A 19455-nucleotide genomic window follows, 5' to 3' on the forward strand; every position below is an offset into this window, starting at 1 on the left:
TATTTTTACCCAAATGCTGTTTGGTTGACATTTTTTTTGTTTCTTTTTCATTGGTATAGTCACATCAAGGTGTTTTACATCCTTAATATTTTTTTTTACTTGACTTGACTTGACTTGTATTTAATACTGCATAATAGCTTTACTGGTGCTCACTGAATTTTATTGACATGGGGTTTATGTTTGAATCCATTTATTCAGCGGTTTGTTATCTTTGTATCACTAACCGAAAGTTACGAACACAAAGAAATGTGTGTGTATGTAAAAAAGGGTGTAAAGGCATGTTTTATAAACACACTTTACAAAGTTATTCTTCGACTGTGTGTGTGTGCTAATTTATCATGTGTCTACAAGTGCATAAAAATCCTATTATGCTTTTCTGAATGAATAATGTTATAATTAACTGTATTTTGTTTTGTCAATTTATTAGTAACTAGTTCATGCACAAGCCTAGCATGTGTTACATTATTTTGCTAAAAACTGAAGTACGACCCTGTTTGTTTTAAATCATCTTTCAGGTCAGGTGTGCAGTCTCTTTAGGGATTATTATAATGTGCTGGAGGATTCAAATCAATCATTGGCTGTTCAAATGTTAGATGGGATTTGATTGGATGTTTGATTACCATAGCAACACACTCCTCCTTCATTCTTCCTATATCTTACCACCCAGTTCAGTTTTCTAAACGCGCTCAGTGTGAATTAGACTGTTACAGAAATGATGCGATCAAGTCAAACCGTTCATTCCTTTCTTCTTGTGTTTCTTGGTATGTTACTGAGTGGGTATGTAGTTGCTTTTTTTTTTAAATATATAGAAGGTTTCCGTTTGCTTTTGTCATTTGTTAACTTTATAAACAAAAGAGTGATAAAGAGTGATTTCAGAATATTGGTGATGTTTGTAATTTAAATGCTTTTTTGGATTCAGATTTTTTATAAAAAAAGACAATCTCTGACTATATCAATGTGTATACTTCTTTATTACAATAAGACACATATAGTGTCTGACTGTATGGTGGGTGACTGAGGAATCGGTAACAGAATTAGAATCAGAATCACTTTAACAAAAAGATGTTTTCAAGAATGAGCAACATATTAGTCTGATAAAACATTTAGCACATGCTTTAATTTAAACAGATTTACAACTGTGAGGAAAACAATAAAGTGATCTTAGGGAGGCAAGAATTTACCTGCCTGTGAAATCTGGACTAAGGTCTCATAAAATCTTATTATGAAATAATTAAAAGGGATAATTTACCCCAAAATGAAAATTTTGTCATTATTTACTCACCCTCATGTTGTTCTAAACCTGAATGATTTTTTTTTTATAAACACAAAAGAAGATATCTTGATAAACGATGGTAAGCACACAATTGTCGTAACCTTGACTTACATAGTATTTGTTTTTCCTATGTTTGCCATTCTCAAACATTTCTTAAAATGTTCTTAAATATTTACATAACAACATCTTGTTTTTTGTTATGAACTGTTGAAACAAAGCCTAGTGTATACGTGAGTAAACATTATTCCCTTATCTCTCAATCAGTCTGTCATGCGAGTCGAGAACATCCGTGTTCTGCGGTCTTGCACACCCGCAAGTTCATAGGTGAAATATAGGCTACTATTGAAGTAAGCCATTACACTTAGCCTATTATATGAGTAAATTTTTCATTAAACTAATATTTGTGTAGTAAACAAGTCAAATTGCCATTTCTAACTACAGTTTTAAACAATCAACTTATTAAATTGCTTTGCTGTACCCGAAACCTATCTCCTATATAGTGGACTATATTTGGCAGGCGCCATTTTGTAGTGATGTCCGCAACCTGGGTGCACAACTTATTTCCTACATTCGTTTACTACTTTTTACTATGACTTTGATCAGCTAAAGGATACTGACAGTAAACACTACAAATTTATGTTTACACTTTTGTTAGTTCTTGTTATTATTTATTTTCTACTTAATTTAAAAATAAACAAATAAAAATATATATTTTATTTAATATGAATATAAATAAAATAAATAAACATAATAGTAAATAAATATGACAAGCATCTGTTCTCTTTGTTATAAACATAATGTAACAAACAAACAGTAAGAAAGTAAACTTTAAAGTTTCAAAATATTCTTTAAATTATGAATGATTTTATGTAGACAACAGTAAATCACAAAAATGACTTTAGATGGATTTTCATAGGCTTTCCTTACAGTTTCCTTATAACTGTGAGTTCTGGGAAGAGTTTTTTCCAATCAAAGCAATCTTTGACTGATTATATAGTTCAACATAATTTATAATAAAAACTACCTTAAAGTAATAAAGAGCCTGTGGATAAATACTAAACACATACACATTTGATGTCTGTACTAATAATGTGTTTGTCAGGCATTTGGCTTGCTTTAATTATATTTGTTAGATTTATAACCAGTATTGTGACTCTTTAGTATGACCAACACATGGTGATTATTAACTAACCTTTGCCTCAATCAACTGCTAATTAATAGTTAATAATGTAGGTGTTAGATTTAGGTGTAAGGAATTAAGAAATGTAGAATATGGTGCTTTATTTGTGCTCTATAACTACCAATACGCAAGGAATAAGCAACTTAGCAACTAGTTAAAAGTGAACACTGTAAAAAAATTCCGTAGAAATTACAATGTTATTGCAGCTGGGTTGCCGGTAATTTACCATAGATTTACATTTATGTTATTTACTGGCAAGAATTTGTTCAAAGTTAAATAAATTTTAAATATTAACATAAATATTTCAAATATTTAAATAAAACTATACAATAACAGCCTCATGAAAATCATTCTGGGAACCAGAAGTCATCATCAACCTTTTTCTGTTTTTTGCTTCAGATTTTGTTTCCCAGAATGTTTTGCTTGATGCTGTTTTTTTAGTTTTACTCTATAAAGACAAAAACTTGTAAATGTTTAATGTTCATTTAACTTTGAACAAAATGTTGCCAGTTAAAAACATACATTTAACTCTACGGTAAATTACCGGCAACCCAGCTGCAATTTCTACAGAATTTTTTTACAGTGAAGAAAAGAAGAAAGGCATTTGAAAGCACAAGATCAATGTTTGGTACTAAAATGTTAGTTTAAAGGTTTTTGTGAAAGCTTTAAATACTTTTTGCACTGTCAAAGAAAGATAATGTAAAGTGATTTGATAATGAGGTTAATTTTTAACCCTGTTATTATGCACATGTGTGCTTTATAGCTTTCGTGTAGTGTGTGTGTGTGTGTGTGTGTGTGTGTGTGTGTGTGTGTGTGTGTGTGTGTGTGTGTGTGAGGGTCTGATATTTTACCCACCCTAATGTTAGGCAATGTTTTATTGGTGTAGCTTTAGGTGATGAAATTCTGGCATTTACTCAACCTCATGTTATTTTAAGCCTGTATGAGTTTCTTTATTATGAACACAAAAGGCGATATTTTGATAAATGTTGGTAAGCACACAGTTGACAGTACCCATTGACTTTCATAGTATTTGAAATAATGCTTAATCAGCCCAGGTGGGTTTTGCTCTCAATGTTGATACAGTAAGTAGTCACATTATAAAAGATATAATCGCTTCTGTATTCATACGTTTTCATTTTATTTTCCCCACAGGGTTATTTATCTGGGCTACACCTCCACTTGGGAAAGGTGAGTTTACTGCAACTGCTTGTGATAACAACAACCATCCATTAAAATTCTAGTTGTATTAAAGATATGACTGCAAAAAATTGCAGAAAAATCTCTGAAGTGTGTACTTTTTAGTGTTAAAATACTTCCTGCTTCAAATCTTAACTTGACATTCAGAGAGAGCTATTAACTAGTCTCTGAAAAGTGTGAACATAGTTGTCTAACATTGCTCTGTTTGTCTGAACATAAATGGGTTTAACCATAGGCTTGGAGCAGGGCTATCTGTTTATCCACCAGAGATTACCAATAGAGGGAGTGTTAATATTAAAAAACAAACAAATTGGTGACTCTAATACACTCTTAGAACAAATGTTTTAAAAACAACACATTAGTGTTGATGATTGTGGGACGACACATAAAATGCATTGTCCCAGAATTCACCCATCACTGTGTTATTATTGAAACAACACATTTTGTGTAACTTTTAACACAACTTGTGTTATATTGTAACACAAAATCAACACAAAATGACACATAATGTGTTAAAATTACACATAATGTGTTAAAAGCTTAACGCACAAAGATGTGTAAAAAATTAACACATCCTTTCTAAGAGTGTAGCACAGAACTTACACACTTATTAATAAATTGATATGTTAATAATAATCCATTAATAATACATTTTTAAATGTATTTTTTCCAGATAATTCAAATAGCATTACAGTAGCTCATGAATTAACTTCTAAAATGCAACCCACATAAGTAGAACAGACAGTTCATACACAATACGTAATGTTACAATATAATGATAATAAGTGACCATCTGTTTGTAAATAGACACAATTACAGCCAACATTAAGCATATGGTCTTTTTTTAAGTTTTAGCAACTCAATTATTACCTTATCTGCTTTCAGAAATGGAGAGCAAAGAATGTGCATCAAGTGAGTAGTGCATTGCTTTTACCTTTTACAGTCACAAAACACTGTTTCTTATTCAAACCCTGTATTACGAAATTATATCACATGATTCACTGACACGCTTTTTCGCCTTTTTCCGTGAACATGTCACGCATTTCTGTTTACGTGGCACTGTCACGTGTTTGTTGCTCAACTGTTTTGTCCTATTTTCAAACCATTGGCGCTTCGGCTTAGGGTTAGATTTGGTGTTTGCATTAGGAAGTCACTTTAAGTATTGGTTTATAACTTTTCTTCATGATTTATTTTTTTATATTTTACGATTTTTAAACCATTGTCGCCTGTCATTATTAAAGTTGGATTTGGGTATGGATGTCATTTTATGTAAATCTAACCCTGAACCGAAGCGACAATGTTAAGGGGGTGGGACAGAACAGTTGAGTGGCAGGTGCGGGACAGTTGAACGGAAATGAGTTACATGTTCATGCAAAAAGGTGGAAAAGCATGTCAGTGTCACAGGAAAGACTCACAAATTTACCTGCCTATAGGTACGTAATCTTGTGATACTGGGTTGCTTAGTCTCAATTTGACTAGCTGACGCATCAAGGTTATGGTGTGTGACAAAAACACACTTCTTTTAGTGCATAGATGTGATTAATGTGTTTACATGGCCGCATACTGTTTGACATTTTTTAAAACTTCATTCTGTGTAACTGGAACCTGTTGTACACAAACATGGTCAAATACACTGCTTAATGTTCAAAGAAAAATATTTGGTGGTTATATTTGAAGAGTTTGGTTCCAAAACGCAGTAAATCCATTTTGACAAATTTTCTGTTACAAACTTTCACATAGCATCTTTAGGTTATAAAAACATAAAAAAATTCAAATCCATATACTTGATTTTCAAAGATTTATTATAAAAACTGATTATTTTTTCCACAAAATGCAATAAATCCATGACAAGTTTTTATTCAAAATGCTATAAATCTATTGAATCAATAGCCTATATAAATGTGCATTCATCTTTGCCACGTTATATTAATTTAGTTGACTAGTTGTACACATTAATTAAAAATATATACATTAATGTCATTAATCAAAACACTTACTTTGTCATATTAAGAATACTGTCATTCCTGCGGTTATACTTGACGTCATCGCTTAACGTTTTTCACAGCGATCAGCTGTAAAATGTTTTGGTCCTGCTCGATTTTCGTTGACTTTGAGTAAAATTATGGAAAGTACAAAGTAGATGAGGAAAACTAGGATTCCGTGTACTCAACGCGCCGCCATTGTTTGTTTACATTGCGTGGAATGATGCGCTGTAATCTGTGGAGCGGATTTATGGTATTCTGTAGAAAAGGGGGAGTGTCGTTTATTGCATTTTGGGAAAAAAGGGAGAAAATATTACAGAATAACACAGCGTATATTGGATTTTGCGTAAAATTAAGAATTAACTTTTAAATACTGACCTGATATAATACTGATTCTGGCAGTAACTCATTTTTTCAAAAATGTTTATTGCGTTTTGGAACCAAACTCTTCATTTATTGGTTCTTCCTAACCCCAAAATAGCTGGAAGAAATCTGAAAAAAAAGACGAACCAAAGCTCGGGTCTTAGGAGGTTAATACGATTATACTTGCTGCAATTATGAGCTTAATCACATTATTTTTATCGAAGTATTGTGTTTATATGTGGTAAAGTACAATTGCAATATTTCCAAAATCCCATTATAATCGCATTTTGAGGGTACATGTAAACATGGTCTATTACCACCCAGTTGTGATCATGTGCACCAACCAAAATTTCTTAATCTAAACAAAATTCTATAGAAATTAATTCTGTACACACTTAACCTATTTATATTAGCTAGCAAATGTATAGAAATTACTATAAATACTATTTGATTGATTCAAATTAGCTGGACAGAAGGCTACGTAGGAGTCACTGATTTAATCACAGCTGTGTAAGTACAAAGCACCCATAAAGTTTTATAGTGAATTGGTTGGATTATGTTTTTGTGTTTCAACATATACTTTTGTTTGTTTTTTAGATCAGAAAAAAGAAGGACAAGTCCCATGTAAGTCCCACGCACGCACGCGTGCACACACACACACACACACACACACACACACACACACACACACACACACACACACACACACACACACACACACACACACACACACACACACACACTTAATCTCCCTTTCTCTGTCTCTGTCTCTCTGTCTCTGTGTCTCTCTCTCTCTCTCTCTCTCTCTCTCTCTCTCTCTCACTCACTCACTCACTCACTCACTCACCCACACACACAATTAAAAAAAATGGTCAAAATACTTTTACACTAAGATACAGTATGAACTCTTTAAGTGCAAAGCTGTACTTTTTGACAATATCTTTATTTGTCAAGACTTCTGTGGGCACTCCAAAGCAAACATTACTGAGTGTACCATTAGCCATAGCCTAAAATCTTACCTTTAACCTACACTGTGAAATGGTGCTAAATAAAAGTTCCTAATCAATGTGTAACTATTTTAGTGCTATATAGCATGTATAGGTGCTACATACGTGCTATATAGCAGCACTAAAAATGGTTTCTGTATGATTACAAGCCAGTGAACCACTTGTAGTGCTATTTAGCATGCACTGTTGTTGAGTGTAGTGGGTCTTACTATTCAGTTCTGTTGTTTTTATACTGAGCAAATGATATAAAATTTTGCCTTTTTGGATGTTAATTACAGTTTTTTACAGACGCTAGGACACATTTCTCAATAATTAGGTCACTTTTGCAAAACGCTTCACGCAATGAGCACAACAGAAGTCTATGTGGGCTAAACTGAGGATCAATTATCATTGCTTTGGCACAAAATGCATTCAGTGACTACATCTCTCAAATTTCATGAATTCTTTTCTCACTCAGACACAACAACTGCCAAAACTTTTTATACATACATGCCAATTTGCACATGCTTACATACGGTTTTCAAAACGGTTAAACTTATGTTCAAAACAATAACATAATTCAAAACTGAACAAGAAGGCAATTTGCTACATTTCTACAGTAATATTTTAATGAAATATATTTTAAATCTTAAAAATAAATTGTATAAAAAACAATTGGCCAAATTGAGAAGATTAGCATTACTATTGTATCTGTATCAGTGGATGGTGTGTATACAAACAAATTCTTGTATTCTAGAATTACTCAGTGCCAAAAAATAAAAATAAACTAAATAAAATATTGAAGAATTCTGCATCATGTCTGTTTCATTCCAGTAACATATATTGCAGTGAATTATAAACAGAGATGTGTCCTTGTTTTACACAAGAAAACATTGTATGATGCTATATGTTATTAGTGTTTTTTATGTCATTGTTTTGTAGGTGACAAAGTGTGTTTGTCGGCTGTCAACCTTTGCTTGTGTTCTGGAAGAATAAGTTGATTTGAGACCTGAATAAAGTGTTTTGGTAGTTGTAGTGCATTTTGAATGTGAAATTAACTGCTTTGCCAAGCTGAAAGTGGGTTTAGGAGAACTGTGTGAGGAGTTTTGCAGGGGTGACCTATGTATTGAGAAATGTGTCCTAGCAGCTGTAAAAAACTGTAAAACCTTTAGCATGTTTATGAATGCATTTTTAGAAGAAAATCACTGGCTGCACAAAAGTTCTGATAATATATGTGCTATAATGTTGTAATACTGTGCTTTTTGTTAGCTGTGCAAACATGCAAAAGGACTTGAATTTGCAGTTACCACAAGGGTGAGTAAACACACAAACACACCTACAAACTAAAGTTTAAAAATAATGAAATAAGAAATAAGGGAAATTTTAAAAATATAGAAACTACACTGTATTTTTGTCAGTTTGTTCATAAGATGTTTGTTACTCATACTGAAAGTGATTACAATTTTCTAAAGAATTCTCTGATGAACTGTTACATTCTTTGTGCTCTTAAGCAAATAATGCTGGACAAAGATGAATCGCATACAAAATAAAAGTGTTTTTTTTTGCATAATATATGAGTGTGTGCTGTGTGTAATTATTATGCATATATAAATACACACACATTCATGCATGTATTTAAGAAACATTTACATATGTATATTTATTTATTTATTCAGTACACACACATATATTATGCAAAAAGAATCACTTTTATTTTGCATGCAATTGATCTCGATTAATCTTTGCCCAGCACTAGCAAATTTTATAAAATGTGTATTACTAACTGTAAAAAGAATTCTCTGTAAGATGTTATCGCTTTCTAAAAAGAGAGATGACTGATTTGAGGACAACATGAATAAAACTATTTCAAGAAATGGACGAGCATCAGAGATATAATTTTATCCGAAATCTTGTACCTACCTCAATGCTTTATTAGAGGATAATATATAAATCAAAATAGCCTACTAAAATTATATATACTTTTTCTGGGACTGTAAAACTATTATTTAGTCAACCAGCATGATATATGACAGGTATCAAAGTAAACTAGACATGTTAGTCCAGCAGCTTACATAAAAATGGGCCAAAAAGAGGAAATGATATAAAATATGAGAATTATAATATACTATACGTGACGAATTTGCAATAATACCATAAAATGTACAATAGCACTAAACAAATATAGTTAAGCATCTATAGGGCGATATATTCATTTATGGAGGTCACATTAAAGAGCACCCATTATGCTGCTAAAAACAACATTATTTTGTGTATTTAGTATAATATGTCTTCGCGTAGTTTATGGTTAAAAAACATTATTTTCCACATACCGTACAGTTGTTGCTCCTCTAAGCACCTGCCCTCCTGAAACCATGGATTTTGTACAAAGCTCATCGATCTGAAAAACGCTGTGCCTCCGATAGTCCAGATATAACCAGTAAGTTGTGATTGGCCTTAATATCATAATTTACTTTGGGATTTGTACCTTTTGCATATCGTTAACATGTACACACTTGCACACAGTGGCGGCTCATGACTGCTCATCCGAGGGGCGTAAATTCAAAATAATTGTTTGGAGTGCCTGCTGCACACACGTCAAAACCGTTTATGATAAAAGAGACGCTCACATTCATAAAATACACGCAAGACACACCCTTAACAGTAAACTCTGATTACGCATGAGATTATGCGAGTATCTGGCAAACGCGAGCGTCTCTTTTATCATAAACCCTTTACACATGTGTGCAGCAGGCACTTATTTTGACAAAACATGTGATGCACATAGGTTCACTCGATGTGCAGAACACATATTTTAAAATTACGAACCACACACGACGTGCTACATACATGTTGTGAAGAACTTTGCATCATGCGCACTCGAAAAAAGAAGTCATCGTCCGCCACTGCTTATACACTAAAGGAAATTTAAAATCGTGAATCACATAATTGGTGCTCTTTAAAAATCAGGATTATCCATGTGTGATCTATAACCTCAGACATTATTTACAGATCACTCAAAAAGAGTTGGTCAAGGGGGAAAACTCAGAGAGAGGCTTACTGCTTATATTGTATTCATTTTTTATTCTGTAGGGTTTTTTACGAACAGCCAAGTGTGGTGCGGTAAGTCTACAAACACTTGTTTAACACAAAACAGTTTCATCGGTTTCCATCTGGAATTTCAATGTATTAATATGTGGGAATTTCTTCATTTAACACAGCCCAGAAGGAATTGTTACCTTGACGCCATGGTTGGCCCCAATTGTATGGGAAGGAACTTTTGATCCCAAGCTAATTGATCCTATCTACAAACAGCAAAACATCACTATAGCAACTACAGTCTTCGCTCTTGGAAAGTAAGTTTCTGTCTCTGATCCCAATTCATTTCCTGAGCTTTTAGATTTGTTAGACTGTACACAGTTCTGTACACATCTCTATAAATGTCATACCGCTGCCATTGGCAAGGGGAAAATATTATGCTTCCTAGTAATGGTAATGCCACTCATTCATTGTTTCATCATTTATTTTCAGATACACACAGTTTCTCAGAACTTTCCTGGAGTCGGCAGAAAAGCATTACTTTGTTGGATTTCGTGTGCTTTACTATGTGTTTACCGATAACCCAGAAGAGGTTCCTCTAGTAACTCTCGGTGCAGAACATTATTTAACAGTGTTTAAAGTCCCCAGTTTAAACAGATGGCAGGACATTACATTGGGTAGGATGGGGAAGCTGGAGATGCTGATTGAGAAGCGATTGGCTTATGAAGCAGACTACGTTTTCAGCCTGGACGTGGATACGAAGTTTCGTGGCCACTGGGGGGTGGAGTCTTTGGGTCGGCTTGTAGGCGTCATACATCCTGGTTACTATGAAACACCACGTGACAAATTCCCATATGAGCGTCGAGCTAAATCTCAGGCATATATTCCCTCTGCAGAAGGTGATTATTATTATGGTGGAGCTGTGATCGGTGGCTTAGTTAAAGACGTATATATGCTGGCTAAAACGTGCAGGGAACAGTTAGAAATTGATGCGGCTAAATCCATCGAGGCGGTATGGCAGGAGGAATCTCATTTGAACAAATACTTCCTTTATAACAAACCCACTAAGCTGCTATCACCCGAGTATCTGTGGCAGGATTTCAAATCGAAAACAAAGGATGTGAAAATCATTCGATTCTCTCAGGTTAATAAAAACTATGCTGCTGTTCGTTCAAACCGGTAGCCGGTATTAATTGAACATTGACACCGTTATGCACTTTATTTGAAGATGGTTTTGGTATTAGAACGTGTCAGGCATGTTAACATCTTTGATGTAATTGTGAATTACCACGATCTGTTTGCTACCTCTGCTCAATTCTTAAATAGACTCCTATAGCACCATGCGCCACAAGAAACTTTTCTTGGACGGTAAACAACAGGCAAATGATAAAATTGGCCCGTGAATGTCACCAAATAAAACAGAATATAACTGGTCGCCCCTGAACCCGTTCAGATTGAACTCAGACCGGGGATGAATCTGTTATGGGAGTCGACTGCACAACAAAAAGGCCATGGCCTCTAGCATCAGACGCTGGAGGATCTCTTGAGATCGAGGAGTGAGATTTACACACTGTACAGCTTTTATATACTAGCTGATCTACAAGAGTGTTAAAGAGGCCATGGCACAAGATTTTTTTAAGATGTCAAATAAATCGTTGGTGTCCCCAGAGCACATATGTGAAGTTTTAGCTCAAAATACCATATAAATAATTTATTATAGCATGTTAAAATTGCCACTTTGTAGGTGTTTGCAAAAATGTGCCGTTTTGGGTGTGTCCTTTAAAATGCAAATGAGCTGATGAAATTCAAACACTGATCACAATGATAATGGTTTGTTGCAATTAAAACTCAATTGTGCTTTTCTCTGCACTAAATGGCAGTGCTGTGGTTGGATAGTGCAGATTAAGGGGTTGTATTATTATAATAAGAGCTCCTTATGACATCATAAGGAGAGCCAAATTTCAACAACCTATTTTTCATGTGCTTGCAGATAATGGTTTACCAAAACTAAGTTACTGGGTTGATCTTTTCACATTTTCTAGGTTGATCGAAGCACTGGGGACCCAATCATAGCACTTAAACATGGGAAAAGTCAGATTTTCATGCCATGGCCCCATTTTGTATTCATAGAGATAATATGCTACCAAAAAGTTTGTGAATTTTAACTCCAACACACTAGGAGTGTGGCTTTTTTATTTCACAAATACACAAAGTAAAGCTGTTGTATGGTTTTATATATTTTGCATACAGTTTTTTTAGATCAAGGTTTATGTTTAATCACCTACTGTATGGCTCATCGTAGTGTTTTAATACTGAATTGAATTAAATACTCTATATGCAAACAAACGAGACTCGGCTCTAAATAAAAAAATATCTACACTTCCAATACATTTTTTCGAAATATGGTTTTAGTCTTTTAAGGTATATATGTTCAATTGTTAATTTTTGTGATATGTTTCATTTTAGCTAGTAATTTGATGCTATAGAAATGGGGCGTGCCGTTATGATCGGCGCGGTTGAATTGGGCACGCGAATGTTTGAGCGGAAGTTTGATACCCCGGCTCCGCCTCTGGCTCCACAGACGATTCCTTTTGTGCATGCTCTGGCACCAAACGTAACATGGCAGCGCTCATTCTGACATTTTTGGTTTCATTCCATTACAATGGAAGAAAGCGACGTCGCGTCCATCTTTTTTTACAGTCAATGGTGTACATTCAAAAGATACAAAAGTATTTGCGCATGCAAAAGATGCAATATGTGAACCGCCCCCAAAGCAACTCAAGTTTCTTTTTTCTTACCTAACACATCATTTTCAAGGTCACGTTCTTCCTGATCCCATTTTTCAAACTTTAGTTTGTGTGTTATGTTGCTGTTACAGCATAAATAATACCTGTAAAATGATAAAGCTCAAAGTTCACTGCCAGGTGATACATTTTCTTTAACAGAATTCCCCTTTCAAAGCCTACAGCGAATGGCCGGTTTGGACTACAGCCCTCTACTTCCTGCTTTAATGACAATAAAAGAGTTTTTGACTAAACTCCGCCCACAGGAATACGTCAGTCACCAGCTTTGGCTCAAGCGGCTCCGCTAAGCTAAGCTGCTGTTGAATCACAACACACTAAACAAACTACACAATCAGAACTAGTTACGTATTTCTGAAGGAGGGACTTCATAGAACAAGGAAGACATCAGCCTGTTTTTAGGACAGTGAAAACAGCGCTATACAGATAAGTAAATTGTGTGAAAATTACCACATTTTTTTACACGATAAACATGAACACATGTTATATTGCGCACTGTTAACACTTTTACAGTGGCATTTTTATTCAAACAAACCTTCTTCCTTGAACTTGCAATGTTGAACTGTGTTACAACTGAGCGTTAACTATTTCCAAATGAGATATTTACATTTACTGTTTTTGTTTTATTGATGACATGTCCCCAAGCACAAAAGCTGCTGACAGTGATCATTTGGATATATAGTAACATCAAAGTAAATGCATTCAATGCTTGCAATCGAGAAATACTGCTTATAACAGCACAGGCAAAAGGCAGATGAAAGCATTTAACTACAGAAACACTGGAGAAGGATTTGAATACTGTTTTCCATAGTCTACTAAAAAAAAAGCAGATTTAAAGGTATAGTTCACAAAATAATTAGTGACATTATTTTCGTTCCAAATCGGTATTACTCACTTTTTTTTACCAAAACAACTCCAAATGTGCTCGTCTGAAAGTTGATAAAATAATAAAACCATCTATTGGATTACAACATCTGGCCATCAGCGGAGACTGCGAGAGAAACATATATTTATGCATTTGACAGACGCTTTTATCCAAAGCGACTTACAGTGCATTTTTGTATTCTATTTGGATCATTTCATCATGTAGCTAACCATGACTGTAAGCTTAAAAAGCAGAATTTAATTTAATAATACTCATCATGTCTAATTAAATATCACATATGGCTTTATTTGCCATGAGTTTAACTTAGTGATGTGGAAAGAGTGTTAAAGCAACTTCATTGTGTGCCTGCTATAAATCCCTTGTGAGACAACACACAGCAACAGTGCCATGACAAACTCCCTGGGAATGAAGCACAAAGCTTTGAAAGGTACACAGGATGAACCAAACCAAGAAATGCCTAGATATAATAGACTACTACTCGTTGACGCACTAATTGAATGAATAACTAAAAAGAACCGCATGCAACAGGTTGAAATTACTGTACATTACTATTAAACAAACAAAAGGGTTTGATCAAAACTCCTTTTGTGTGTTTGTATTAGGTTATATCATGGCAATGTCATGGAAATTCTAATTTAAATGCAGAAGGAATAGATGCATAGAAATAAAATTACTTTCAATTATGCTGATGCACTTCACTCATTAGTTTGTAAGGTGGTTCAGGCTGTGGGAATGCCGGTTGTGACTGTGTGTCATTGCGCAATGCACCTTAACCCCAATTGCTCCCTGGGCGCTGCAGGGATAGCTGCCCACTTCGCAGGTGTTTGTGTTTGCAACTTGCAGTGTGTGTTTACTATTCACTGGATGGGTTGAATGCAGAGGTCACATTCCAAGCATGGGTTACCATACATTGGCAAATATGTCACTTTCAGTTAACTAATTTTTCTTTTTTTTTAAGAATTAGTATTTTATAAGTTGAATTAACTCAAAAATCAGGATTACATGATCAAACACATTTAAGTCTAAACATTAAAACACATGTGTTGAGAATCTTTTTTACTACATCATGTTACCCAGGGGTGTCAGTTTGTGTTGAAAAGTGTGGGGACAAAAGATCAGATGAAAAAACATTACAGCAGGACCGGAAAAATATTGAATAACAGCGCATCAAAAATGGGCATAGCGTAGGCCAGTCAACAACACAAAAATACTCAGCATAAAACCCTCAACAATATCGACTTCACATGTAATAGTCCCTACAATACCAGCTCAATCGAATAGTGCCAAAGCACCATACTGTAGAAAACAGCAGCATGTTAAGGCAATGATTACAATAAAATTAATTACATATGTAAAAGAAAACACACCATAAGCACACAACACAACATATGTGACCCTGGACCACAAAACCAGTCGTGCACTGCAAAAAAATATTTTCAAGAATCAATGTTCTTAGTATTTTTGTCTTGTTTTCAATAGAAATATCTAAAAATATCTTAAATTAAGATGCTTTTTCTTGATGAGCAAAATGACCCAAGAAAATAAGTCTAGTTTTTAGACCAAAAATATCAAATTTAAGTGATTTTTGTGCATTAAACAAGCAAAAAAAATCTGCCAATGGGGTAAGCAAAAAAAAAAATCTTAAACATTTTTCTTAAACACTAAATTCAAGAAAAATTCAGATTTTCAGATTTTTTTGCTTGTTTTATGCTCACAACCACACAATTTGATATTTTTGGTCTAAAAACTAGACATAATTTATCTTAATTTAAGAATTTTTAGATATTTTTTACTGAAAACAAGACAAAAGTACTAAGAATTTTTTTTTGTATACTGCAAAAAGTGACTTTCTTACTCGTTATTTCTTACTCATTATACAATTTTGTCTTGTTTTCAGTAGAAATATCTAAAAATTCTTAAATCAAGATGTATTTTCTTGATGAGCAAAATGATGTAAGAAAACAAGTCTAGTTAAAACAAGCTAAATTATCTGCCAATGGGGTGAGATATTTTTGCTTAAATTAAGTGTTTAAGAAAAAATAAATCTTATTTTAAGATTTTTTTTCTTACCCCATTGGCAGATATTTTTGCTTGTTTTAATCACAAATTCACTTAAATTGTATATTTTTTGTCTAAAAACGAAACTGATTTTCTTAGGTCATTTTGCTCATCAAGAAAAAGCATCCTAATTGAAGAAGTTTTAAATATTTTTCTGAAAACAAGACAAAAATAGCAGTGAAAGTCACACAGGTATTGATTTTTCAGAACATTTTATCCAAATGCTTTCAAAAAGTGGTGGGGACAAAATCAGCCATTTCAAAAAGTGATGGGGACATGTCCCTAGCGTCCCCAGTGTAAATGATGATGATGTTGCCATATGTTTTCTTAACTATTTCTATCGATTCGTCATTGAGCCCAGCTGAAAAGTCTTGGGCTCTGCTCTCAGGCTCTCTTCTTGATTTTTTTATAAGCACTTGTATTTACAGTGACCACTTTATCAAAGGTAACCTCACATAAACACTGGATATATTAATCATTGCATTTTTCGTGGATAAAACTATACAGTGATTAGTTGGTAACTGCTAACTTTAGCTAAATGCGAAAGTGATGGGAAAAGAGTGAAAATGCAACATTTGCTAGTCCTATTGCACCTTTATTTGTTGTACCAAGAATAATAAACTTGATTGTTTATCATTAATATTAATTAATGTATTATAATACAATGCAATCAGGTTGACACTACTATTATTTTTTTTACTTTTTCCTTAATTTAAATATTTTCTGGTGAGAGGTGATTTAAATATCCGTGGCTTGAAACAGACAGAAAGTGTACCATTTGGGTCTCTGAGTGTTTTTCATATATTCATATTGTGTATTGCAAAGCTCCACCCTGGCACATCTGTACATGTGTCTGAAATATCATTCTCACCAAGGCAACACACTCCTCCTTCACTCTCTCTTTCTTCCCTATAGCTTTCTCTCGCTTGGCCTTCAGTTTAGTTTTCCAAGTCAATGCTACCATATAATCCAAGAAAAATTATGTCCCGGCAATATACTATTTTCATCTTTCTTGTGTTCACTGGCATGCTATTGAGTGGGTATGTACTGTACATTTTCTTTTAAAATATGTATTTGATTTGGGATTATGCTTGGGTTTGGTGTTTGAAAAGATGTGACAATCGTGTAGCATAACTACAAACTCTTAACTGAGTATCAAAGAGGAGCTGAGCCATTATCAGTAAAATTACTGCTTGACCAGGTGCCCAGAAAGGGTAAATAAATACTTTAATTATAATTTAAAACAACTTTTTTATATTTACATGTATGTCTTTGGTATTTTGCTTTTATGCAAAGTACTTTGCACTGTGAAAAGTAAAAGTTGGATCAACTTAAAAAATGACTTGAATTGGTAATGCATAAAAGTTTTAAAAGATAAAGATATTTTAAAGTTGGTCTTTTTCTCTTACTGTAAGAAGATGATCTCCTGTGAATTTGTGAAAAGTTTTAATGTGTTTTGGTTAAGATATTGAATAAAGGGTGATTTGGAGGCATGAAAGTATACCTTCATCTTATGTTTTTTTTCTGAGGTTGGGTGTGTAAGTCACCAAACATAACACCATTTTAAAACGTGTCAGCAAGTAAATACTATTAATCAAAATAATAACTGTTAATACAATATCAGGGAAAAACGTGACAATTATGATTTTTTTTGTCTTATTGTGCAGCCCTTTCAAAAAATATATATTTATATGCATTGATGCATAATACAAGGATGGTTAGATGAAGGATCATAAATGGATGAATGTTATCTATTATAGACAGATATAAACAATAGTCAATTATTTGTGTTCAAAGGTGCTCTAAGCGAGTTCACACGTTTTGGGCCATAAAACATTTTTTGTTTCGTATATCTGCTAGCTGCCTGTCACCTGAACAAACTGTAAAAACATTATCTCTGTAGACAGCACAGGCTCCACAAACCGCAACAAAAACAAAGTGGTCAAACCTACCACCATGAAACATAACAAACGTGTTCCAGCCAATAAACGACAAGAAGGATTTGGGGGTAGGGTTGGGCGCGTTCATGGCTCTTTCAGAAAGCACGGAAAGGAGGGGGAGGAGTTAGCTACGCTCCGTTTTGTTTGACAACACTTCGAACGTCAACAAGAAGTGACGTCGCACAGATTAGTTTAGAGCGCCTTTAAACTAAATTGTCTAGCAGGTGTTACAATAAACACTCTGTTTGTTACAATTAACCCCACCTATGGTGTTACAGTCAGACATAAACCTGTCATGAAAAATATTTAAATATAATAGTTTGCTTAAAAAAACAATAATCAAATATTTTTATTATTCAGCATGCATTATGTTTACATGATAAAGCAGTATGTATGCTGTGTCCAAAACTGCTTCAGTGCACTATAGAGCGTATGCATTGACGTCACTTTTCCACGTGACCACGCAGTACTCGCCCTAATGAGTGGCAAACGTTCAACAAAATGGTTGGTTTTCATAGCGGCTGCTGCAAAAAAACGGCAGTAAAACTGACCATTATCAGCTTAAATTGAATTTAGTTGGACTTGATAGCAGAGGTGGACAATACTTAGTTACATTAGTTATAATTTCCAAGCATCTGTGCTTTCGTAGGGTGTTTGTATAGGGAAAAAATTACTTCACTACATCTAAAGCATAGAATAAATGTATTCTTTAATATTGCATATAAAATTTTATTTAATACCTAATTTGCATTTAAATTGTGTACTTTTACTTGAGTAAACATACGTTCATTAAACATTTAATGTAAAACAAAAACGTATTATTTAGGAAATGTAATAGAGTAAAAATTACGATAATAGGCTTTGGAATATGCTTGTCAACCCAAGCATCTGTGGTCTGTGGTCTGTGGACGTTGGAATGAACGATCAATTTACTTCTCCTTTCTGTGTTTTTTGAAAGTCTGTAAAACGATAGCTTCGAATTCTTGTTAATCTGTTACAGTCTTACACGCAACAGCTTTTTCCCATTTAGACACGTTTTATAAATTTTTTTTTGCTGATTTCACACTGTACACTAACGCTGCCGCTCTGTCTTTTGCCACTCAGTAAGCGTAACGCAGTCATTTTCGCAAAAGGTGACGTCACGTGCAAACCCTCTATATTTGGCGTCCACCATTTTGGTGTCCGAAACCAGAACAACTTTATTTCCTGCATTTGTTTACTAGTTTTTACCCACAATGCACTCTGACTTTGAGGGTTCATTTGATGTACACTCGCTTACTCACTATTTCCTGGGTGACAAACGCGTAACTGGAATCAGCTGAAGGATACTGACAGTAAACACCACAAATTTACGTTTATACACTTTTGTTTGTACTTGTTGTCAGATATTTTCTACTTTTAAAAAATAAACAAATAAAAAATAAATTCAATACATTTTATTTAAAATGTATTACATATATTTATTAAATATAATTAATAAACATAATAGTAAATAAATATGACAAGCAGTTGTTTTATTCTCATTATTATTAACTAATACAATAAACATGACAAATGTGAAAAGTAATCTTCATAATACAATCCATAAATTTACACAGGTGTAAGGGTTTATGATGAAGCTCTGCATGATATTTAAAATTTTCACTATATAGTGGACTCAGATGTCAATATGGAATAATGAACAAGTGAACTGTTTCAGACACAGCACTGGTATATACAGTATGTTTGAAAAGATCCTTTTTTATGGTATCAC

The 19455-nt window shown here is 33.8% G+C and overlaps 1 protein-coding gene across 6 annotated transcripts; it reads left to right on the forward strand.

The window, feature by feature from the left end:
* Positions 1-660: 660 nt before the first annotated feature.
* LOC129439978 (globoside alpha-1,3-N-acetylgalactosaminyltransferase 1) lies at positions 661-12382 on the forward strand. 6 transcript variants are annotated; one of them, XM_073860625.1, is made up of 9 exons: positions 661-777; positions 3606-3641; positions 4536-4562; positions 6464-6505; positions 6593-6619; positions 8251-8295; positions 10072-10101; positions 10200-10334; positions 10510-12382. In XM_073860625.1, the coding sequence occupies exons 1-9, from the start codon at positions 713-715 to the stop codon at positions 11198-11200; spliced, it is 1098 nt and encodes a 365-aa protein (XP_073716726.1). In that variant the 5' UTR covers positions 661-712; the 3' UTR covers positions 11201-12382. The 6 variants fall into 6 exon arrangements, with proteins under 6 accessions (XP_073716726.1, XP_055054934.1, XP_055054937.1 ...); XM_055198959.2 differs by having other exon boundaries at positions 662-777; positions 6461-6505; positions 10510-12381; XM_055198963.2 differs by having other exon boundaries at positions 711-761; positions 6461-6505.
* The last annotated feature ends 7073 nt before the right edge of the window (positions 12383-19455 follow it).

This window comes from Misgurnus anguillicaudatus, chromosome 22 (genome assembly GCF_027580225.2).
Source record: "Misgurnus anguillicaudatus chromosome 22, ASM2758022v2, whole genome shotgun sequence".
NCBI classification, from domain to species: Eukaryota; Metazoa; Chordata; class Actinopteri; order Cypriniformes; family Cobitidae; genus Misgurnus; species Misgurnus anguillicaudatus.

Bases quoted from the DNA above. Each gene is read 5' to 3' on its own strand.
- LOC129439978 (XM_055198959.2), top strand. From the start codon at position 713: ATGATGCGATCAAGTCAAACCGTTCATTCCTTTCTTCTTGTGTTTCTT. The intron at 8,296-10,071 runs GTGAGTAAACAC...TTTATTCTGTAG, and splicing joins AATTTGCAGTTACCACAAGG to GGTTTTTTACGAACAGCCAA. The intron at 10,102-10,199 runs GTAAGTCTACAA...CATTTAACACAG, and splicing joins GAACAGCCAAGTGTGGTGCG to CCCAGAAGGAATTGTTACCT.